Here is a 25982-nt window from a genome sequence, read left to right as displayed (position 1 = left end):
TTACGCGTTAGGTTTTCCCTGTTGTGTTGTTGCACACACTACATAAATAAACAAAATGTCATCGTTAAACTAACATGTGAGTCAATTGTTGCTTCGATCTAATGCAAAACAATATTATCATCGTCATCACCACCAACCGATAGACGTCCACTGCTGGACATAGGTCTCTTGTAGGGACTTCCGGTCTTGACGCAACGGTCTTGCGCCGCTGCCATCCAGCGGCTCCCTGCGACTCGTCTGATGTCGTCTGTCTACCTAGTGGGGGGTCTTCCAACCTGCCCATTGCCACTTCAGCTTCGCAACCCGTTGAGCTATGTCGGTTACTCTAGTTCTCCTACGGATCTCCTCATATCTGATTTGATCACGTAGAGAAACTCCAAGCATATGCGTGGTTAAAATGTTATTATTTATAATTTATTTATTTTGTTATATAACATTTTATTTATTTTGTTATGTAACAATAATATGAAACTGTCGAAATTGGGTATTTGCCTACTTTTGAATTTGATAAATATTATTACTTTAACTTACGGGGTAAACTTACGGGGCTTATCTACCTGAAATATTCGCAATAGAACCTTTATAAGAACCTTTTTCTAACGCTTATAAGAACCTTTGTGTATTTGTTCGAATAGTATAGTATTATTAGTCATAAGTCTAACTTGTAATGCGCTTTGGCACTAGCTGTAAGCATATCAAGCGTCTATAATAAAATAAAATAGAGTCGATCACACCGACCATATTCGTAAAGATACAGTGACTGACAGCAAGTTACATAAACATAGGTTAGTGAATGTAATTTAGTGGGATTAGCAGCAATGCGACAAGCTAATCTGTCAGGTGCAGCTTCCGCATAGCCGCTGCCGCCGGCGTCTGCCGCGTGCGTGCCGTCGACAATTGCTTCATTTACAAACGTAATGGAACGGACGGACGTCTGCCGAGGTCCTCCGTTACAATAAACTAATGCCTTCAGACAGTTTTAATAGGGTCATTAATTTCATGGCTATGACAAATCGTCTCCTAGATTAAAACCTCGTGCTAAGAGTTAATTCTGGTTCACTAATCTACACTAATATTATAAAGAGGAAAACTTTGTTTGTTTGTTTGTTTGTTTGTTTGTTTGTTTGTTTGTTTGTTTGTTTGTTTGTTTGTACTGAATAGGCTCAAAAACTACTGGACCGATTTTAAAAATTCTTTCACCATTCGAAAGCTACATTATCCACGAGTAACATAGGCTATATTTTATTTTGGAAAAAAATAGGGTTCCGTAAGATATTTGGGTTTTTCGGACACAAGGTGTAAAAAATCAACCAGAAAAGTTACTTATTTTGCGTACGCTGCCTAAACTATAAAAGATAGAACCATAAAATGTTCTAATTAATTGTAGATCTTATAAATATCTACAAAAAAGTCCGCGACACACTATACCCATCTATGTCGAGTGAGGCACAGCAACCATTTTTTTATTTAAAAATCTTGAATTTTTTTTGGACTACATTTAAACGCGTTTATTTTACTCATGCTATTATGCTCATGCCTTATCAAAATAAATGATTTCATCACTAAGAACAGTTTATGGAGATAATATTTGGTCTTTGAATGATTAAAATTGGACGTTTGGTTTTGAAGTTATGGCGAAATTAAAATATTACGATTTCTGCTGCACGGCCCGTTGCGAAGTGGGCGTCACCAAGGCGGGGGTGCGCGTGCGGGAGGGGAGTTTAGATCTATGAGTAAGGTACCCGCGCGGCTCCCGTAAATGACGCGGTTCGAAAATTCCACCCGAGCGAAGCCGGGGCGGGTCAGCTAGTATTATATAAAGAGGTAATGTCGTTAAGTTTGTTTGTAGGGGGTAATCTTTAGAACTACTGAACCGATTTTAAAAATTCTTTCACCAGTAGAAAGCTACATTATTCCTGAGTGACATAGGCTATACGGGATCTTTAAAAACCTAAATCTACGCGGGCGAAGCCGCGGGGATCAGCTAGTAAGATAATAAAAGGAAAAGGTGACTGACTGACTGACTGATCTATCAACGCACAGCTCAAACTACTGGACGGATCGGGCTGAAATTTGGCATGCAGATAGCTATTATGACGTAGGCATCCGCTAAGAAAGGATTTTTGAAAATTGAACTCCTAAGGGGGTGAAATAGGGTTTTGAAATTTTGTAGTCCACGCGGACGAAGTCGCGAGCATAAGCTAGTTTCTATATATAAAAATAAATCGCTGAATGTGTTGCTGATCGCAAATCTCGAGAACAGCTGAACCGATTTCGCTAATTCTTTTTTTATAATATTCCTTGAAGTACGAGGATGGTTCTTACGGAGAGAAAAATCTAAAAACACTTCTGGTGTGTTTATACAAGAACAAGACCCGCATTGAAGTCAATGGCGGTGTATTTGTGCTAACAAGGCGGCAAACAGCCTCAGAGTCAAGAGCGCACAATTAGTATGTTTAGAAGCACTCCATATGTGGGTCACGTCTTCAGGAAGCAGGGTTTTCCTCCCTATTACCGCTCAACCTCACTCCAACACTCAATGTCGGCTGAATTTAGAATGGTCTAGTCAATTGATGGTGAACTACCACCTCATACTAAATCACTACCCCCATTATAAATGTGAAAGTGTGTTTGTTTGTTGGTTTGTCCTTCGATCACGGCGAAACGGAGCAACGGATTGACGTCATTTTTTGCATGGGTATAGATAAAGACCTGGAGTGTCACAGAGGCTACATTTTATCCCGGAAAATAAAAAGTTCCCGCGGGATTAAAAAAAAAACCCTAATTCCACGAGGACAAAGTCGCGGACATCAGCTAGAAAATAATAAATCATAAGAATGTTAATGTATGTCGTCATAATCATAAGAAATATTATGACGTACTTTACCCTCAGCTAACAGGTCTGTAATAAGGCATTCTAGAGCAAGTGTTGTGAAAAAATATAACATCCAAAGAATATAATATGACGAGTATTTTCCAGTCAATCTAAAAGTTTTATGAATAACCACGCCTAGAGCTTAAAAATCACAACAAAAACCGTTATCGAAAATTATTTCCTACTCCATTATTCTAATATTCTAATTTAATGTTAATTAATGCTAATACTGGGAAGGTTGTAAGTTGTAACGTAACATATACACCTACATATCTACTTGTTATGCATATTGCCTGATATAAATAGGCAAAACGCTTCTTTACATTTTTTTTGTAAGAGCCTTGTAAAAGGATTTCACCTTCGAGGAATAAGTAAGTAACTTTACGGTATTTAACAAAGAACTTAGGTATTCCTGGTCAAATACTGGGCACCTGCAAGTTCCCAAATTCCAAGTCTGTAACTAGGATCTAGCACCTGTTAATTTTTTTTTTATTAGGAGAACCAACAGCTTATATTAATAAATTATAATCTTAAACTTAAACAGGCAAAAGCTTTCAAAAACCGATAAACATCGAGCAAGACAGAAAATGGATCAAACCAAAGCACACGCCATTGTACAGCTACCTACTAGGTACATCGATGTATATTTTACGAAGTACTAGATATTTAAAGGAAGAATTTGTCGATGTATATTGCAAAAACTGCTATTTTCAAAAATGTTGACAGCATTAACGGAAAAATTGAAGAAAAGTAAGTAATAGATCGTAAAAGGAGACATAAAACTACATACAATTATTGTACTTCAATTCAATGAAACAAAATATAACCCAAAGAAGAACGTACTTGCGAGTAGTTCAGCTAGGCTGATGTCAGACGAAAATGTAGAGTAAGGAATAACTGTTTCAATTCTAAACTATTATTATTTAGATCCAGTCCATTTCTGTTCATAAATAGCCATAACCCATAACCTACAAACCCACCTAAAAAGACAAAGAAGTGGTCCAAGTAGGTAGGTACACAGTTTTTACAGTTACATATTTCGGTTATTGGTCCGCCGAATATTGGACACATCTCCGCAGACAAGGTCACTTGTCCAGCACGCTGCGCGCCGCGCGGTCCACCAGACACGAAAGTGGCGCACTTTCACACGCAAATACTTATTAACAGACAGACGACCCGAATTGATTACGGTGATAAGATTTTATACCAACGAAAGACGAAGATGATTATGATGATGGATAAATTCCTCGGTTCCTCTTGTACAGTAGGTACTCTAAATCTTCATGGGCGGCGGTAATCACTTAACGTCAGGTGACCCGCCTACTCGTTTGCTCGCTATTTTTATTTAAAAAAAAATAAGAGAACTATAAGAGTACCTAGGTATGCAAAGACGTTATCAAATCAATACATACTGGCTGTTTGTTGTGGGCTCTTCTCAGACCTGTGCGCGTTTGGAACCCTCGTAGCTTTAGTTTTTAAGTTCGCGTAAAAATTATCACCACTAGGTATATTATCATCTTACAAATGCAACAACGGACTTTCAAAATGTGTAATTTATTACTTATTATGAATAAACCATTTGATTTGATTTGATTTAAAACTAACATAATACAGAGACAGCATAATGCAGTAAAAGGTAAGACAATAGGTATAGTAGGTACATATTATATTTGTTGAGCACAGTGCACACGCAACGTAAGGTATTCAGTTATTTGATGCGCACGCAACGTAAGGTATTCAGTTATTTGATGCGCACGCAACGTAAGGTATTCAGTTATTTGATGCGCACGCAACGTAAGGTATTCAGTTATTTGATGCGCACGCAACGTAAGGTATTCAGTTATTTGATGCGCACGCAACGTAAGGTATTCAGTTATTTGATGCGCACGCAACGTAAGGTATTCAGTTATTTGATGCGCACGCAACGTAAGGTATTCAGTTATTTGATGCGCACGCATAACGCTTGCACTGCAGTCTGCATGTAACATAACACCAGTAACGCCTCATTTAAATATTAACTAGAACATCCCAGTTTTATTCATGCTTCGAGAATCATGAAATTCACCTTTTCTAAATATTTTTAAATACATACAGGTAAAGCCCTTTCATATAATTCCCCACTCAGTATAGTTATCTTACTTTCAAAATTGAAAATACTAATTATTTGTTCATGAACACATTTTAATTTTTTTGTGTTGTAACCACAAATTCACGGTTTTCGGATTTAAAACGCCCTTCCTACCTACGAAATTTCATGATTCTAGGTCAACGGGAAGTACCCTATAGGTTTTCTTGACGGACACGATGGACAGACGAACAGACAGGCAAAAAAGTGATCCTATAAGGGTTCTTTTTTTCCTTTTGAGGTACGGAACCCTCGAAATACTCTTTCTTAAACAAGGTACAGTACGCGGCCAAAAGTGATGAACATCGATCTTTAAGGAGACAGCAGATTTGTAGACCACTGTCTAGGTCGTTGAGACCGACAAAGCGTCATATGGGTTTGAGTGACAGAGACAACGCTCTACAAAGATGAAATGTCATTCTAAAGGCCGACGTTCATCAGTTCCGGCCGAGCACTGTAAAGACTTGCAAATGAAAAGCATATACAAGTGATGCTCATTTCAGTGTATGATGAGGCGCGGGAGGCGCGGGAGGCGCCGGGAAGTGGGTCACGGGGCACAGGTGTGCCGAGACACAGAGGCATACAATGTTACTGTGCTACTTAACATGGCTAATATTCTTTAAAAAAAAAAAAAAAAACTGTGTCACACCTTGCAAATGACAAACAATACCGATCACATAGGAGTAGAAATGCCCGCTATTTCGTGTGGATTTAGGTTTTTTGAAAAAACTGAGGTAACTGAAAAGTGAAAAAGGTATAAAATATGGTTGGTTTTCAAATATCACCACGTAGTTAAAGAAGGAAGAAAAAAACCAATTAGATATACCTAAGCTCGAAAGATACGCTTGTGTCTGCAAGCGTATCTTTAGAGCTTATATCAATTTTTTGTATCTCTAGAATGATCAAATCTTGAGTTGAAAACCTACTATCTTTTGTGGTACATTTTGGATTATCTATATTTCAGCTAAAATTTTTAGGATAATACTCAGTCATTGACAAATATTACCAATTTGTTGCTAAAGATAAGATCAGAAACGAGCATGTTTTATAGAGTTTTTCTTTTTTTCATCTTTTTTTTGTATTGGGTTTTGGATTAACTGAGTCTAATTACTTCAGCCACAGAAGATATAATAGTTGCTTCAGCTAAAATTTCTAGATCGTTACTCAACGAAGTGTGATCTTTCATTTATCTGGTAAAAGGAGTGTGCGCTTAGAACCAAATCTTACGACATCGCGTGACCTAACAATTTCTATATCGATATGTTTTACTTAAAAAAGCTGCGGTATCCTAGTGGTTAGGACGTCCGCCTTCTAATCGGAGGTCGGGGGTTCGAACCTCTAACTTTTAGGTTTTATAGGAGTTATGTGCGTTTTAAGTAATTAAATATCACTTGCTTTAACGGTGAAGGAAAACATCGTGAGGAAACCTGCATGCCTCAGAGTTCTCCATAATGTTCTCAAATGTGTGTGAAGTCTACCAATCCGCACATGGCCAGCGTGGTAGACTCTTTTTTTTTTTTTTAAGAACATTAGCCCTGTTAAATGACTAATATTCCCCTTTCCTCTCCAACTAAGCGTCAGGCTTGTGCTAGGAGTAGGTACGACAATAGTGCAACGGGCGGGGTTTGAACCGTCGACCTTTCGGTTCCTTTACCGATTGAGCTATTGAGGCTATAGACTGTAGCCAAAACCCTTCTCAGTGTAAGAGGAGACCCGTGCTCTGTAGTGAGTCTCTGATGATGATATTTTATTTCCGCTGAATATTTCAAAGTTCATTATGATTTATTATAATGGAACGTGTATCTAAAACCTGGCATCGAATGAGAAATAATAAGCAATTAAGTGAAACATTGTGCCGGTGATCGATTGGTCACAGAGTACAGACCACAGTCGTCATAGGCGATTGCTGGCTGAAGGAAGGACGCGCCACGCTCCGCCGATCGAACCACAAGAACATAGTACATGCACAATATGCACCATCTTCTAAATATATAAAAGGAAAATGTGACTGACTGACTGATGCCCGGTTTCTGAGGTACTTTTAACGACGGTTTATCTATTCAATAGCTCTATTGGTCCGCTCACTCGAGACAGTGCGTTTCTGAACAACGCAATGTAAAATAAACTCCGTTTAAACTTAACTGACCAATGTGCGCCGTTTATCGATTCTATAAAGTTATTTGACGTTTCATCTCTCAGTAGGTAGTTCATGGTTTGCGTATTTTTAGATTAAAAAGTATTTTAATAGTAAGTTTTTCATTAATTTGAAAAAAACAGTGTTTATCCACTTATTTGGCCGAGAAAAAATACAATTATTAATAAAACTAGTATTGATGGCGAAATAAAAGGGTAATATGCATTTCAAACTCGTTCCCTGTAACAGACACATCCAGTGACAGAATAATGAACTGGTTATCGGTTTCATAGTTATATACATAACTTTATTGAATCAATAGCTAATGAGAACATGACTGGCGAGTTCAGAAACCGGGCATGACTGACTGACTGATCTATCAACGCACAGCTCAAACTACTGGATGGATCGGGCTGAAATTTGGCATGCAGATAGCTATTATGACGTAGGCATCCGCTTAGAAAGGATTTTTGAAAATTCAACCCTTAAGGGGGTGAAATCGGGGTTCAAAATTTATGTAGTCCACGCGGACGGAGTTGCGAGCATAAGCTAGTTAAATATATACGATGGTATATCTTACACACAAGTTGAGGATAATGGTTTTAAGTGTGATGACGCAAAAACAAACAATCTAATGTACTCCAATAAATCTTGTGAGTCAATATTGTTGCAGCATCGAAACGACTCTCAGATTTTGAACTAATATTTGAAAAAATTAGTTTTTGGTTTTTATACAGATTTCTCGAATTGCTCAGAAATTGTTAAGGCTCTAGTGGCTTATCAAGCACTACTTAATTCCGAATACTTTTCCTATCGAGAGGAACCTCTGGTTTTATCAAATTTTTTGAAGCACTAGGCAGATGAAATGCCTTTTCTTCAAACTCATTATTAATCATTTTTTAATGAAAACATTACAATAAAACTTAAAGCTAGCCTTATCTAATTACTATACAAATCATGCCCGCGTGGAATGGTGCTAAGAATACTGGCTGCATTTCAGCGCTGGACAGCCAGGCTGATCCTTTGCGCAAAAAATGAGCCAGCCCTGTCACCAGATGAGGCTATTAAACGGAACAAAAATGTAACTCTCGGTGATTGACTCATTAATCATTGGCTTTTTACTAAAAATAAAATAAATATATGAAACCCCGATACCCGGATACCACATTGTGATTGCAAAACCTTTATTGTGTAGATGAGTTCTAGATAAACATAACAGTTAGCCACATTTTTAGCACAGTTTCGCGCTGCGCTAAAAACATCTTCGGCTGCACTTCTTTGTATTACCAAAACCTCAATCACCCGAATTGAGTCCAAAATAAACAAGAACGTCAAAAACCGGCCAAGTGCAAATCAGGCTCGCGCACTGAGGGTTCCGTACTACAATCATATTTTATCGACATTTTGCATGATAAATCAAAAATTATTATGCCCAAAAATAAATAAATAAATCTGTTTTAGAATGTACCTACAGGTGAAGCCCTTTCATATTATGATACCCCACTTGGTATAGTAATCTTACTTTGAAAGTTGAAAATAACAATAATTGTTCATGACAACATTTTAAATTTTTTCTTGTGATGTAACCACAAATTCACGATCTTCAGATTTTTCCCCTCATGTCTGCTATAAGACCTACCTCCCTGCCAAATTTCATGATTCTAGGTCAACGGGAAGTACCCTATAGGTTTCTTGACAGACAGACAACAAAGTGATCCTCTAAGGGTTCCTTTTTAGGGTTCCGTAGCCAAATGGCAAAAAACGGAACCCTTATAGATTCGTCATGTCTGTCTGTCTGTCCGTCCGTATGTCACAGCCACTTTTTTCCGAAACTATAAGAACTATTACTGTTAAAAAGAAAAAAAACAATAAATTTTGGGGGTCCCCATAATGATGAAAAAAAAAATTTTTGAACCGTCAAAATACGTACGGAACCCTAACAAGAACGTTAAATATGAAAGGCGTGAAATTATCCGAGGGCCACAAAAACATTGGTGCGCTCTCGTCCGCAGGAGTGACAGGTAAATGTGTGTCATAATGATTCATAAGCGGTATTGTGAGTAGAGGAGGTTTGTGACTCAGGCCTCAGGCTAGCGGACGTAAAACTATACACATAATAATCCAGGGTGTGCGCAGACACACAGACACTATTAGACTTTTTTACGATGGGCATTAGAGCTTAAAAGTATCAGGATAAAATTCGAATATGTCTAGATAAAGAGAAAGGAAGAAGCAACGATAGCATATACGAGGTGATATTTTTGACTTTATAAATTAGAAAATAGAAAGATGAAAATCTCTAGATAAATTAAATTTTGTAGAACTTTTATCGTCTATTAATCTAGACCTAGATAGTCAGTAATGACTCATCTATCAACGCACACTATGAACGCAAAGCTCAAACTACTGGACGAATCGGGTTGAAATTTGGCATGCAGATAGCTATTATGCCGTAGGCATCCGCTAAGAAAGGATTTTTGAAAATTCAACCCCTCGGGGGTGACATAAGGTTAGGAATAGATAGAAGTAAATGAAGTGAAAATATTTTTTTGGCCGCCGCTAACATAGACTTGACTCAATCGCGGTCAGTCAATGTTCGTCCAGCATTATGTAAACAAAGAGCACAAGACGTCGTCAAACAATACGGTAATATTCCTCCATGAGTTCTGGTAACTCTACAACATTTATTTTCTAGAACAGATTATCGTGGATTTTATTATCGTGGATATTTGGCAATATTTAAACAAATAAAGCTTATAACTACTTTGTCAGCTAAATACCTCAAAAACTGTTCGAATCAATTCGTAAAATAATGCTAAAAAAAAATTTTTATTTTTTTATTTTTTTTATTCAGATACAAGTTAGCCCTTGACTGCAATCTCACCTGGTGGTAAGTGATGATGCAGTCTAAGATGATAGCGGGCTAACCTGGAAGGGGTATGGGAGTTTTTATTAAACCCATACCCCTTTGGTTTCTACACGGCATCGTACCGGAACGCTAAATCGCTTGGCGGCACGGCTTTGCCGGTAGGGTATTTAGCTGAATTCCACACTGAAGAGCCACTGGCTTGGCTGCAATCACACCTGGTGGCAAGTGATGATGCAGCCTAAGATGGAGCGCGCTTGCCTAGCAGATGCCTATTCACTATTGACTTGAAGGTACCCATATTATAATTGGAGGGGAAACCTGATCTACTGGTACTGTAACTCTACTTTGCGTAAGAAATTACTTTCGATCAGTCTTTTTACCATAGCCAACTTTCGGCGAACATGGCAAGTGAAAAATTTTACAAATCAATTTGCATTAGCCTTGAGGCGATATTTATTTTAGCACTAGTTAAATAACTGTTCCTTAAGTTGCTTAGTTCAGTAGGTAATAACCTCACGACCTATAACCCCGGATGTGATCTAGACAGATTGTCTCGATTCGTTTGATTGATTCAAGTGAAGAAATTATCCTTTAAATTTGCTCATGGTTATGCTGAGAGAAGGCTTTGGCAGCTTTACAAAGCTGTAGTAATTCAAGATTCCAGTAGGTACCTATGGAAAAAGTGACTGACTGACTGATCTTACAATGCACAGCTCAAATTAATAGCGGTTAGGACGTCGGCCTTCTAATCGGAAGTCGGAGGTTCGATCCCGGGCACGCACCTCTAACTTTTTGGAGTTATGTGCATTTTAAGTAATTAAATATCACTTGCTTTAACGATGAAGGAAAACATCGTGAGGAAACCTGCATGCCTGAGAGTTCTACATAATGTTCTCAAAGGCGTGTGAAGTCTACCAATCTGCACATGGCCAGCGTTTTTTTTTTTAATAGATATAGCGAGCAAACGAACAGGCGGGTCACCTGATGTTAAGTAAATACCGCCGCCCATGAACATTTGCAGCACCAGAGGGAGGAGTGGTAGACTTTGGCCAAAACCCTTCTCACTCTAAGAGGAGACCCGTTCTCTGTAGTGAGCCGGCGATGAGTTGATCATGATAATGATTTGATTGGAGGTCCCAAACAAAGTAAAGATGAGCATTAACCGCGTAGGAGGAGCCGGCAGAGCCGAAAGTTTCACGGTCCAGCGTAAGGTCGACCGGTCAGCGGGAAGATGTAGCTGTCCTCCTCGCGTCGTCCGTCGTCCGTCGTCCGTCGCGCGTCGGTCGAAAAATAAACAAAACTTCGTAGGTATAATAATATGCAAATTTTATTTTTAAAAATCGAAGCAAACATTTCGATCTTTTTATTGGAATGGCCGATCTTTTGCATAATATTTATTGACACTTGAAACACAAATAGCTTGTTTCTTATTTTGTGGCTTGGAGGCTGCATTTTAGTTAGTTTATATAATATTTTAAGAAGTTCTGTACGAGAATCTTCTGGTAGGTACCTACTTAGTACAATAATGTCACAACTTTATGCAGCTTGGATAAAAATCCCTGTAATTTTTTTTTAATGCAATGATATGAATTATTTACCTAATTCACCACTTGCATTTGAGTAGTTTTTGGTCATGGATACTTATCACTATCCATAATAAGTATGCATATTAGTATTTTTAATTTTTGTGTTTATTAAGTGTGTTTGTTTGTTGACTTATTGGTTTGTTGGTTTATTGGTTTACCCTTCAATCACGTCGCAACAGAGTACCGGATCAATGTGATTTTTTGGATGGTTATAGTTAAAGAGCGTGGAACGTGACATAGGCTACTTTTTAACCCGGAAAATCAATCTCCCACGGGACTTAAAAAGCTAAATCCACGCGAAAGAAACTGTTCACTTTCCTACTATAAGATTATTTCACTTCTATAGTAGGTATAATTCTCAAGGTGCTGGAATGGCGACCTCGCCAAAGCGCAGAGTTGGAAGATCGCCTATAGGTGGACGGACGACAACGGTATAGTAACATTGTAAATTGAAAAATTAAAAAGAGCAACCGCCGAGTTTCTTGCTTGGTCTTCTCGATAGGAACGGCATTCCGAACCAGTGGTAATTTAAAACTACCTGACTATTCATAAGCACTTTTAAAAAGTTTACATGAATAAAAAACATTCTATTCTATTCTATAGCTGAGTTGCAGGGAGCCGCTGGATGGCGGCGGCGCAGGACCGTGGCGTGTGGAAGTTCCTACAAGAGACCTATGTCCAATCGGTTGTTGATGATGATGATGATGTTACTAATATAATTCCACAGCATTACTATTTCCGATACTTACACAATTAGAAAGGTTTAGCGAAGAATAAAATGATAACTTGTACTTTTAAACTATTATTCTATATATATAAAAGGAAAAGGTGACTGACTGACTGACTGACTGAATGACTGACTGACTGACTGACTGATCTATCAACGCACAGCTCAAACTACTGGACGGATCAGGCTGAAATTTGGGATGCAGATAGCTATTATGACGTAGGCATCCGCTAAGAAAGGATTTTTGAAAATTCAACTCCTAAGGGGGTGAAATAGGGTTTTGAAATTTTGTAGTCCACGCGGACGAAGTCGCGAGCATAAGCTAGTTTATGTATAATTGTTAACATTTGTATGTATGTATGGGTCGTCCACTCACGCAGGCGCATACCAACACACACTTAGCTTATTCTAATCGTGTATGCAAGGAAAGTGGAGAACCTCCACCTCCACACACCTCAAAATGGGTCTTATACCATTCATCTTAAGAGCTATAATAGCATACGTGAACAGTTGTAAGCAATTATAATGCATAAGCTATATATAGCAACAGTGGAGTGAATAAGCATTGTAGGTAACCAGCTGATTGTTAATGTTACATCTTACATATAATAACTTTACTATAATCATTATCATCATCATCAACCCATCGCCGGCTCACTACAGAGCACAGGTCTCCTCTCAGAGTGAGAAGGGGTTTTGCCATAGTATACCACGCTGGCTACGCGTATTGGTAGACTTCACACACCTTTTAGAACATTATGGAGAATTCTCAGGCATGCAGGTTTCCTCACGACGTTTTCTTTCACCGTTAAAGCAAGTGATATTTAATTACTTAAAACGCACAAAATCTCCGGACTGAACCCCCGACCTCCGATTAAAAGGCGGACGTCCTAACGAGAAGTAGGCCACTCGGAATCAATGCCGCGTCGTAGGCGGGGCATTGACCCGAGTTTTGCACAACAAGTTGAGTTCGAAAAACTACAAAATGAGGCAAATGGTTATTGGTATTGAATTGTGCTTAGGACCTTAGGTAGTAGGTATATTTGTATCGCTGCGATCGCGATTCAAAATTGCATTCAAAATATCTGTATCGATACGAAAAGTTACCATCGGCGATGTCCCTTAGTTTTAATTAAAGATTTTATGTAAAAAGTTACAACTGCAAAAAATGCCTGGGTGTTCTACGTGAAGCAATTTTTGGATCCTTTTCAAAAAAACTAAACCTATAAAAAGTAGATAAAAGTAGATGGATGCAAAGAATTTGGTGAAAAAAATACATTTCGAAAGCAAAAAGGACTGTTTTAAATACCTTAAGTTCAAACAAGGATACAGATAACATCTCCAGCCATAGAAACGTATAATATGGCGGAAAGATCGAAAGATAATCATGTAATTGTCGCATTGCCAAACAACTGCAGAGTGAACTAGGCATCAGATAGTTTCGCAACCCCGTACGACATACTTTCACTTCTAAACTATATAATATTATCCAGGTTTCTAGTGTTATATTACTAAAACCTCTTTTTTCTACAACCGCACCGCGCGCCACCGTAAGGAATTTCACCCTCACCATCTGGGTGTCTGGTGCACTTCGACCGTCCGCTGCGCCAGATCCTTCTTTCCACGCACGTGCAAACTGTGGAACCAACTCCCATCGGCGGTGTTTCCACTAGATTATAACATGGGGTTATTCAAGGGGCGAACCAACAAATTCCTAAAACGCATCGGCGGCTCCTCTGGTGCTGCAAATGTTCATGGGCGGCGGTAATCACTTAACATCAGGTGACCCGCCTGCTCGTTTGCTCGCTATATCTATTAAAAAAAAAAAAAAAAAAAACTACAAAATCGAGAACATCACAAATTATTATCAAAGAAAATATGAGGCCCTAGTCACTGTGTAAGGAAAAGAAAGACTTGAAAGCGAGGTGGCATAACTGGCATAATGTCCCTTAATGATGTATTTTTTTTAACCAAACCGGCCAAGTACGAGTCAGGCTCGCGCAACGAGGGTTCCGTACTACAGGCGTATTTTTTCGACATTTTGCACGATAATTCAAAAACTATGTTGCTTAAAAATAAATAAAAATCTGTTTTAGAATGCACAGGTGAAGACATGTGATACCCCACTTGAAATAGTTATCTTGCTTCGAAAATTGAAAATACCAATTATTAGTGTATGACCACAATTTAATTTTGTGTGTGTGATGTAACCAAAATTCACGGTTTTCAGATTTTTCCCCGAATGTCAGCTATAAGACCTACCAAATTTCATGATTCTAGGTTCAACGGGAAGTACCCTGTAGGTTTCTTGACAGATAGATAGACAACAAAGTGATCCTATAAGGGTTCCGTTTTTCCTTTTGAGGTACAGAACGGAACCCTAAAAATCTACCTTAACAATTCACCTACTTAAAACCGTAATTTCCTTGAAATTATCTGCTCACATCGCTACGATATTGCCGTACCATTTTTTTTTTTCGCTGGTAAAAATGCAATTAGGCATACCGCACAAGGGCGGGTACAGGCGGGTACAGGCGGGTATGTGGGACTCAATCGCGGTTTTGAATAATGATATACCTACTTTTGACGTACTTTTTTAGTTTAATCGATAATGCGGCTAATTCCATTGTACACAATCTCTAAACTAAATTAAAATTACATGTCTAAATCTAATACCTACTATCCCTTTCATAATTTTGCTTGCAGAAAAGGATGGCACTAGATTTAGACCTGTTAATTTAGTTTAGTTTAGATATTGTGTACAAGAGAATCGGCCCCATTATTACACTTAAAACCACAGATTAGTGCTTAAAACTAACAAAGGACGTGGATTTTACGTATTTTGGAAGACCCTCTATTTAATAATGAAACTGAGAAATAATTTGTCACATCACACTAATTCACATTCACACTTTTCACACTAATATTATAAAGGCGAAAGTTTGTATGTGTGTATGTGTGTGTATGTTTGTTACTCCTTCACGCAAAAACTACTGAACGGATTTGGCTGAAATTTGGAATGAGCATAGATTATACTCTGGATTAACACATAGGCTACTTTTTATCCCGGAAAATCAAAGAGTTCCCACGGGATTTTGAAAACCTAAATCCACGCGGACAAAGTCGCGGGCATCAGCTAGTTTTTGATATAATCAAATACCCAATTATGCAAAAATGTAAGTAGGTAGTAGGTACGTACTACCTTGCTGCGAACCAACGACAGTTTTATCTCTCTATATATATATATCTCCTCCTATACTCATTAGCTACTAAATATGTGGTGCTACAAGATTCCCCATGCTACGAGCAACATGCAGGGCAGGTGCATCCGCCCACAGGCCACAGCTGGTGGGCGGGGAATGGAATGCTGATGCAGGACTGGTATCTACGGAAACCTAGTATAATGACAACCAAAGCGAACGGAATAAGATCAACTACATGGTGCCCGCGACTTCATCTGCGTAAATTTAGTTTTTTTAATCCTTTGATTTTTTTTGGAATTCTTTGATTATTTTCCGGGATTAAAAGTAGCAAATGAATAAAGAGATGAATCAATAAAATTGGGTTGGTTTTATATCTAGAAGCAAAATTAATTGAATCTAGAACATCAAATAATAGAAATTCAAAATTCAAATAAATTATTCAAAATAGATAGATAATAAATTAATCTTTTTGATGGTCGGTTGTTGGATTTGTAAGATATACCTAGTGGTGATAATGGTACTTTAAACTTAAGCTACGAGGGTTCAAAACGTAGAAGGTCTGAGAAGAGCTTGTGAAGGGTTTGTGCGGAGCGTTCCCTCCCCGATTGCCATAAGTTTTTAATAATTTTATTCAAATCCCGATGTCCCCGTTAACGGGGATACGGCTAACGGGGACAACGGGACTACATGGACCTGTCGAGCTGCTGGAGTGCACGGCGCACACACAAGCACGCCGCACGAGTAGCCACGAGATGCTCGCGATTCAGTGAGCGCACAATCAATTACATCACTTACGCAACTGCAGCGTTTTGTACAATTACCTTGTACTTACCGGCTCCCGCCTGCCCGCGCCGGCGCTTGGCTTGGCATTCGAGGCGCGGACGCGGCGGTTACCAAAGCGAGTACAAATGAGAGCCAAACTACGTTTGTATGAAGCACGCCACGAACAAAACCCCTTTTAAAGACACGACTCTACAACTTGCACTCTAGCATCTAGAGCAGTACCTATAGATTTTTGTGACTTTACTTTTCTTACAGCGCATATACAGGGTGTAACCCGAACGCTAGCAAAAACTTAGTTATACTACCTAAACACAATCCAATACGAATAATCATTTGCCTCATTTTGTAGTGATTTAGTAGGTATTTTACAACCGCGCGCATTGACTCCGAATGGCCTACTTACGCAACGTTCGTCGACCTCTAGCGTCAGTCAGATGTTTTATTTGCAATATATCGTCAACTTTTACAAAATATAGGTTTTTTTGGTTTTTTTTCGCGTTTTTAGGGTTCCGTACCTCAAAAGAAAAAACGGAACCCTTATAGGATCACTTTGTTGTCTGTCTGCCTGTCTATCTGTCTGTCTGTCAAGAAACCTACAGGGTACTTCCCGTTGACCTAGAATCATGAAATTTGGCAGGTAGGTAGATCTTATAGCTGAGATAACTATATTAAGTGGGGTATCATATGAAAGGTCTTCACCTGTACATTCTAAAACAGATTTTTATTTATGTTTATGCATCATAGTTTTTGAATTATCGTGCAAAATGTCGAAAAAATACGACTGTAGTACGGAACTCGCACTTGGCCGGTTTTTTGGTGTTATCAATTATCATATCAGTAATCATCTGTCTTCATCGTTATCGTAATCGTCAACAAATTCTACCCTTTGATTGGCTGTGAAAAAATGTAAACAGCGAATCAACCAATGAAAGGGCAGAATTTTTTGACGATTACGATAACGATGAATACGTTTTTCTTACACAATCGGGGGGCTGGTTACACCCTGTATAATGAGCAAACTTCTTGCAAGCTCTATAAATATAGCAATTTGCATACAATGATGGTTGGCGCGGATGCCTGCGCATCCTTCCTGACGTCACACAAGATGAGCGTGACTGCCAACTGTCAACTTGACGTGACGGCGAGGGGATGTCACGATGTGGCGCACTCTAGCTAGAGATGCCGTACTCAAATGTGCGCACACTTTATAATAGAGCAAAGTAAAATAAAATATTGATTTTGATTTCTATTTCTAGAACAGTACGCGGCCGAAGGTAATGTACTTCGGCCTTTAGAATGACATTTCGGCTTTGTAGAGCGTTGTCTCTGTCACTCATACTACAGAATATATAATTGCTCATACCTATATGACGTTTTGTCGGTCTCAACGACCGTGACAGCGCTCTACAAATCTGCTATCTCCTTCTAAAGGTGGATGTACATTACTTTCGGCCAGTGGCGTGTAGGTCATAGAGGCATAAATGCACTGCTTACCTCAGTTGTAATAGCTCAATGCATATTTTTCATTATGACCTGCCAGTGAACAGGTTCCTACTTAACTAGTGCCTACCCTGGCTTGAAACCCTGTGCACGCCACTGCTTTCGGCCGCGTACTGTAGGTGTACATAATGTGTGAGAAAGTACCCGCCACCAGCTTGGAATATACATTCGTGCCCTCCATAATATTTGCTCTATGTGTCAACTGGGGTTATAACATGGGGTTATTCAAGGGGCGGACCAACAAATTCCTAAAAGGCCGGCAACGCATCGGCGGCTCCTCTGGTGCTGCAAATGTTCATGGGCGGCGGTAATCACTTAACATCAGGTGACCCGCCTGCTCGCTTGCTCGCTATATCTATTAAAAAAAAAAAAACTGTCACGTCAAACGTACAGAGTTTTCCGCAAAGAATTTGGATGTACCTACTACCGTAGTAGTAGTACACCTACTGAATCGTATTTTTGACATGACAGTTGGCACAGAACAAGTATGATGAATCTAAATATATAAGAGAAAGAGGTGACTGACTGACTGACTGACCAACTGACTGATCTATCAACGCACAGCCCAAACTACTGGACGGATCGGGCTGAAATTTGGCATGCAGGTAGCTATTATGACGTAGGCATCCGCTAGGAAAGGATTTTTGAAAATTCAACCCATAAAAATTGTTTTCGTGTTGATGCGTTGGTTTTTATAAGTTGTGCCATTATTCTGCCTACAAATTATTAAAAAAAAACAAAATACCTAGTCACTCGACCGTACCAAGGCCTTAAAAGATTTTAAACAAAAACAAAAGTAGGTCAGCGAAAGTAGAGCTCTTCAAAACAAAAAGCAGACAAAAGCAAAACAAAAAAAGCATTTTTGAAAGTCGTCTGCAGTATTTACAGTTTAGCTAGGCTTTATAATTATTATTCTGTGACCTTACTATTCACCTATTCCCATTAGATAAAATTGTAGTCTAGCTACAGTACGCGGCAGAAAGTAATGTACATCGACCTTTAGAAGGAGATAGCAGTTTTGTAGAGCAGTGTCTCTGTCGTTGAGACCGACAAAACGTCATACAGGTACGAGTGACAGAGACAACGCTCTAAAAAGCCGAAATGTCATTCTATTGGCCGATGTACATTACTTTCTGCCATGTACTGTATTTTGAGTAAAATCCGATTTTTTTCTAGTCGTCAAATAGGTAGCTTTTATCTGAGGAATAAAGAGATTTTTACAGTTTTTGTACAGGAAATATATTTAAAAAAAAATCGTCAGGCATAAACAAATTGCAGATAACTTCCAATAAAACGTAGATAGAGATACCCACTATAGAAATAAGAATACGACTTTTTTCACCCTTGTCCTAAAGTTGGGATTTTCATTTTTGTCGGGATTTCACTGTCAGTTTGCGATAAGACCTATGCGCCATGCACACTGCACAGTAATCAGTATTTCGCTTACGTGTTTCTGCGAGAAGCGGCTTGTGTAACTTTTAAATCAATTAGAAAAAAGATATGAGGTTTGTTTAAAATTAGAGTGAAAACTTCAACTTTTACATTTGGTGAGCTCAATAATGGTAAGCTTCGAAAAATTTAGCTAATTTAGTCATTTGTATTATGCGATGTGCTGAATGCCGATCCATTATCCCAATCAGTCCCATTGTGTTTTACTACAAGCCAAGGTGTCAGAGGCGATGACGTCATCCATTAAAATTCGCCATTGCAGTCTGCGCCGGCGCAACCTTCGCGGCTCCGAGGAGATCTGCCGTCTACGTCAGAGTAGGGTAGGATTATCGGGGTAGAATTTTTAATTACTAAACCCCCCTTGTTAGTCACCCTCAGCGCATATTGGGAAGCTTCGAGATCTGGTACGAACACATTGGTAAATACCGCCCCTTGCGAAACGCTCACTGGGGCCTTTCTGGAGAAAATAACTCCCTATATGTATGCACCTCGCTATAAGGTATAGCAGCTTATGACACAGCAAGCTCCCATCTTCCCAAGATAGTAAAGTTTACGACTGGACGCTTTATCGCAGATTTTCCTGTCAGAGACACGAGGGGTTGTGACAGCACCAATTACAGAAATCTGAGATTAATCTGAGACAGAAATGTTCACAATAACGCGAAGCAAACGTGTGATCGCGCAATGCATTATTAAACTAAAAGAATTTACTCGTTTCTTAATCCATTCAAAAAATTGCATGACAATTGCAAATAATAAGTAGTAAGGTTAGCAGCCAATTAGCATCTAATTTTATTTGAAGTAAATAGTGAAGAAATGAGAGTATATCCTAATATCAAGTTATTCCGGCTTATATTTTTGTCGGCTTTTGATTAATTTATTTATACGTGCCTTGAACAACCTTAAATCAAAGCTTTGAAGGGGCTCTGTGAAAACACCATAGAATGCGAGTTCCACATTTTGCAGGTATGTGGAGGAACGAGCTTGCTGAATTTTGAAAGAATCATCATCATCATCATCGACGTAACTCCGACCGGCCACTACTGAGCGTGCAACACACTGGCGAAATGCGGCTTCAGAAACTCTCAGACATGCTGGTTTCCTCGCGAAGTTTTAATTTACCGTTACAGCAAATGATTTTAATTGATTGCTTAAAAAAAGATTCCGACGAATTGAGAACCTTCTCCTTTTTGAAGTCGGTTAAAAGGAGAAGGCAACGTGTTTTGAAGGAGCATTAGTAGCGAATGATCTGCTCGCACAGACCACCACCTAATTAATTCTCTGTGTCTGCTTGACTACATTATGAATCTGGAACTAAACTAGGAATGGCTCTAGCTCTAGGGGTTTTGTATAATTTTTCAAGAAGTTTTCAAGTTTACGTTTATGGAAAAATCCCTTTCAAAATAAATAAATCATTTCATTTCTTAATTTCATTGGGGTAGTTATACTTAATTACCCATGTCAAACACAACGTGTTGTGCAAGTTTCCTGTCCTTACTAAATGATAGACGCGCAGATAGCGTTAACTTAAAAATTCACACCAGTGCCTCTGGTAAAAAGAACAGACTGAAGTACTCAGATAGACCGTAGTCGTATCACGGTTCAAAGTAAACAATAACAAGGAGGAAATATAAGAACAGGGATGTATGGACACCGAACCTTTATAGAGTGCCTTTATAGAGAGTAAAGAAAAAGCAGAAGCATCAACAAAGCCGTATAGGAAGGGGTGTTGAAACTCGAAACGATCCCAGAATCGCTCAATATGAGCAGAGGATAGCCATCGAAGGATTTAGATTTGGTCTTAGAATAACAACTCGAGATTTGGTATAAAAATTCTTCGTAATCCGATCTCTACCCTGAAAATTCGAAAAATGTCGAAGAAAACAGATGAAGTTTTAACAGGCAATGTCCTGTTTATGTAGAATAAGATAATTATGTAAAGACTAGTATCATTCAAATTGTTTAGGGATTGAAATGCGCGAGTGATATTCGGAAAATCCAGCAGATCTATATTCCATATTATCTACTGTCAACTCCAATAATCGGCAAGGGATGAAGCGGTTAAATTAATACGAAAATAAAATCATTTTTGGAACAAATACATGTACGCAGAGTTATTGTTTATGTAGATATAGCACATGTATGTATAGCACAGGAATAGGTCTCGAATTGCGCGTGCGAAATTTCGGGAAGTAGCGAGTAGGTCCCGGCCCTTAATCAGTAGGGACTAGGGGGAGACGAATAAAACGGATTAATTTCTAAAGACGGATAAAAATCTGGTACTCACCGAATCATGTTCTTGTATGTGTATGTAGTTCGGGAAATAAGTCACAGCACACACGTTTGTCGGGGTGGTCGCGAACTTGCGAAGTCACGTCAGGGCGCGGTAGCCATCGCGTGCGGGCTCGGCGGCGGCGGAGGCACGAATGCCGGGCGGAGGGCCAGGGGCCGAAGCCCGAGGCGCGCGCGCGGAAGCGGCCTCCGAGTGCCATGCATCGCGACCTGCATTCTGCGGATTTTGCGATCAACTCATCAGTTCGGCGCTGAGGTCGACGACTCCTATCTAATTTCTAACTTTGCTAAATATCATTTCAATAAATAACTTGTTTTATGTTCCCGTGTAGGGTTTACATTTATTAACAAACTAAACAGGGATATTTAAAAAAACCTGAAATCAGAGCTTAAATAGTTATTTGTTATGCAAGGTTGCAAATTTGTTATTTTGTCGCGGGAGTTTGTATTGAATTCCGAGCCAGCAAAGGATTCTAAGGTTCTATCTTTGAACCACTCGCTTCGCTCGTGGTTCAAAGATAGAATCCTGAGCGTAGCGAGGACACATAACTTTTCATCTCACTACAGCGAGGAAAACACTAGATGATTGATACAAAAGGCGCCAGTACCGTGAAGGTTTCAATAAGAAGTTTCTATATTAATAGGCCACAAGTCAGGCAGTGAAGGAGGTTCTCACAGGAGGTTCTAATTAAGAAGATTCTGTAAATGAATAAAGTTTTTTTCAGGTGCGTTCAGAATTCAAATTTAAAATTCTTACAACAAAAAAAACATTTTCATAAGTTAATGTAGTAATGTTAATGTTAAGTAAAAACTTCATTATATTGTTTATTGTTTACTCAATAAAGCTGAAACAGGTTATGTTTAATTTAATTATCTAAATAAAAATAGTAGGTAATGAATTATATTTTAATTTAATTAAAAAAAGTTCCTACGGGTCACTTAACAAGTTAGTGTACAATAATGACAGTAAAGACTGTAAGGATGAACCGCGTTTCTGAACGTTTCATTAAGTGGTATTTTTAATAGAAAGCAAAATTTAAGTAGGTAAGCAACCATAGACCACAGTTCGTCACGTTCGAATTTCAACTCGTACTTTGCGCCCCAACGAGCAAAATTACCACTTTCCACTCAGATTTCAAAGGGCAAACGGATTCTTTCCGAGCGAGTGAGATGATAAGTATATTATACCCACTTCCTTCGGTGCGACAACCCTGTTTTTTTCGGGTTGTTGTACTATTTTCCTCCATTGATTTGATTTTGATTCTACTCTTCCCTTCCTTGTTTCACAACGTGAGTCTTTCAATTTTCCCAATCCAATCGCTTCCTTCACGCAATCCATAATCTTTTTTAGTAGGTAGGTCTTTAGGTCTTTTTTGTTGTGGTGTCCATTTTGTCATCACTTTAATTCTACTATTTTCTAAGTAGGTACCTACCTACCTACTTCTTTATTGCAGAATACACAAGTAAGAATTAATAAATGCGAAAGTTGGTTTGTTTGTTGGTTTTTTGGTTTGTCCTTCAATGACGTCGCAACGAAGCAACGGACTGGCGTGATTTTTTGCATGGGTGTAGTTTAAGGAGAGTGACATAGGCTACTTTTTATTTCGGAGAATCAAAGAGTTCCCACGGGATTTATAATCCTGGTTTCTTATGAGATTAGAAATTTTTCTTATACGGTTCACGAGATACAGGCCGCTGACAGACAGACAAATGGATGGACGGACGGGCAGAGTCCTGTTGGCACCCGAACAGTGCTAGGAAACTCGACGGACTTTTACACAAACTTTCATCCTCTACTTAACCTTCTTAAGTGTAGACTGTCTTCGTAGACTGTAGAATCCCGAAACTCCGTAATGATACCGTATATCGGTATAATAAAGATTATGATAAAGCTACTAATAGATGGCGCTGGAGAAACTTTACATCGCACTCAATCAGCATGTAGCATCTGCGCTATAAGTATAGCGCGGACCGTCGACCGATTGCATACCGATTGAATTATAAAAGAATTAACTAATAAAGAAAATTTTTGGAATTGATGCCCTTTCTGGTATCAATCGATTATACTTACTAGCGGTATGTAGCCGTCCCGACTCCCGACTCCCGACTCCCGACTCCCGACTCCCGACTCCCGACTCCCGGCCGCAGCAGAGTGGAAACGAATAAGTATAAAATGACCACCAAAAAATTATTTACAGTACGCGGCCTATATGTATATAGTGATGAACATCGATCTGCCAATCCGCAGAGCGTGGTGGACTATGGCCGAAACCCTTCTCACTCTGAGAGGAGACCCGTGCTCTGTAGTGAGCCGGCGATGGGTTAGTCATCATGATGATGATGACTGTAGGTGTATATTCACTCTTTCTTGCAAGGTGAAACAAAGACAAGTGGGGCTTATTAATTCTTACAGATTTCAGTCCGCCCTATGACCATCGAGCTGGTGAGGCGCAGCAACCGATATTCGTAAGGGTTTCAACCCTTGACTTATATATTACTTCGTATGGACAGGGCTATTGAGCAAGCAAAATGGCACCGGCTCAGTGCTTTAGCACCAATGCAACCTCAGTGACGTCTGGATTTCAAACGGGTCGTATCTAAGAGCTGGCGCTGATTTATTTGGTTCCAAAAGCGTGATAAATTTCGTTCGTTTGACCATATCTTGTCATTTATATCGATGGTTTCAAGTAATTTCTAGCCTCTATACTCGTAATATTACATGTGTAATGTGTTGCGTGCGCGCGCCGGAGCGTGCAGAAGGCCGCCGGTAACGTAACGATGACGAAACGATGCCGCATCGCTGCAGGCTGCAGGGAAGGGTTTATTGGCGCCGAGAGCTATAGGTAGACCAGAATCTCATGCCACTCTCTCTGTGCCACTCTCCAGGTCTTCAACTATATCCATGTAAAAATTCACGTCAATCCTTTGCTCTGCTGCGGCGTGATTAAAAGACAAACCAACAAATAAACACTTTCGCATTTATAAAATGGACTAGCTGATGCCCGCGACTTCGTACGCGTAGATTTAAAAATCCCGTGGGAACTCATAGATTTCCCGGGATAATTATTTCCATCACCACTATAATTCTATACTATCATATCATCTTACAAATAAAAAAATTTAACAATGAAGCGTAAAATTTTACCAATTCTGAATAAATAATTTGAGTTTGAGTTTGAATTTAAAAAGTAGCCTATGTCCCTTTCCAGGTCTTAAACTATACCCATGCAAAAAATCACGTCGACCCGTTGCTCCGTTGCGACGTGATTGAAGGACAAACCAACAAACCAACAATCACATTTATAATAGTAGTATGGCTATGGACAATCTTAGAATAAAAGAACTTATTTTGATGACTGCTTAGTGCTTGCTCAGCAGCGCAGTGAGCTATGCACACCTATGCACACCTATGCACACCTATGCACACCTATGCACACCTATGCAGTACGCAACACGTGCCAAACTGATGACGGTGCGGTGCTCAGCATAGAATGTCGCGCCACCAGCCACCTGGTGACACAATTGATCATCATCATCATCATCAGCCTGTGGATGTCCACTGTAGGACATAGGCCGTCCCTAAAGAGGGCCACCACACCCGGTCCTTAGCCTTCTTCATGCAGCCACTCATCGTCAATTCCTCAGTGCCTGAAGACGAAAGTCTTTAACCAGTTTATTCTTCCCGTTCTCACCTATGGCACTATGGTGCTGAAACGTGGACACTGACAAACGGCCTTGTTCACAAATTCAAAGTCGCTCAGCGAGCTATGCAGAGGGATGGAAAGAGATGTTAGGAGTTTACCTGAGGGATAAGATCTGAAATAAGGAGATCCGCAGGAGAATCAAGGTCACTGACATAGCTCAAACTATTAGCAAGCTGAAGTGGCAGTGGGCAGGTCATGCCTGTCGTAGAGGCGATGGCCGTTGGAGCCGAAAAGTCTTTGAGTGGAGACTGCGAGCGTAGTGTGTCCCGCCTTCCAGCACGATGGATTGACGATAAAAAGAGGCTGGCGGGAAGTGGCTGGACAATTTTATTGATTATACCTACCTATTATTATTGATAATGAGTGAGGAGGTTTTGTTCTTTGAGGTACGGAGGTTATAAACTCAAGAGAGTTTCTGGATGTCAAGCGGAAACTTGTATAATTTTTGTTTGGCTGAAATAAAGAATTTAAAAAATGATTATGTCCATGTTAATTCATAACCCTAAAAATGATATAGATTTTAAAATAATAACTTTAAACCTACTGCGTATGTAATATTTGCATACCTAGTATAAAAAGAGGGTCAACTTGTGATTGCTTTGCGAGCTATAGCTATGTGCCAGAGAGTTATTTTGAAAAAAGTTGCATCAGCGCAACGCGTCAATGACCTGCTGAGACTGCTGACTCAGACCCTCATCGGACCACCTTCACAAATATCTATAACTAGCTCGTGCC

General features: G+C 39.3%; 1 protein-coding gene across 1 annotated transcript in view; it reads right to left on the bottom strand.

The window, feature by feature from the left end:
* Positions 1-21695, bottom strand: part of LOC117996172 (uncharacterized) — a 63280-nt gene extending 41585 nt beyond the window's left edge. The window contains exon 1 of the mRNA XM_034984183.2: positions 21539-21695. Within this exon, the coding sequence (XP_034840074.1) occupies positions 21539-21546 (8 nt within the window). The 5' untranslated portion in view covers positions 21547-21695. The remainder of the gene's footprint in view (positions 1-21538) is intronic.
* Positions 21696-25982: the final 4287 nt, after the last annotated feature.

This window comes from Maniola hyperantus, chromosome 3 (assembly GCF_902806685.2).
Source record: "Maniola hyperantus chromosome 3, iAphHyp1.2, whole genome shotgun sequence".
In the NCBI taxonomy this organism is placed as follows: domain Eukaryota; kingdom Metazoa; phylum Arthropoda; class Insecta; order Lepidoptera; family Nymphalidae; genus Maniola; species Maniola hyperantus.
This window is presented reverse-complemented; position numbering and strand designations above follow the sequence as displayed.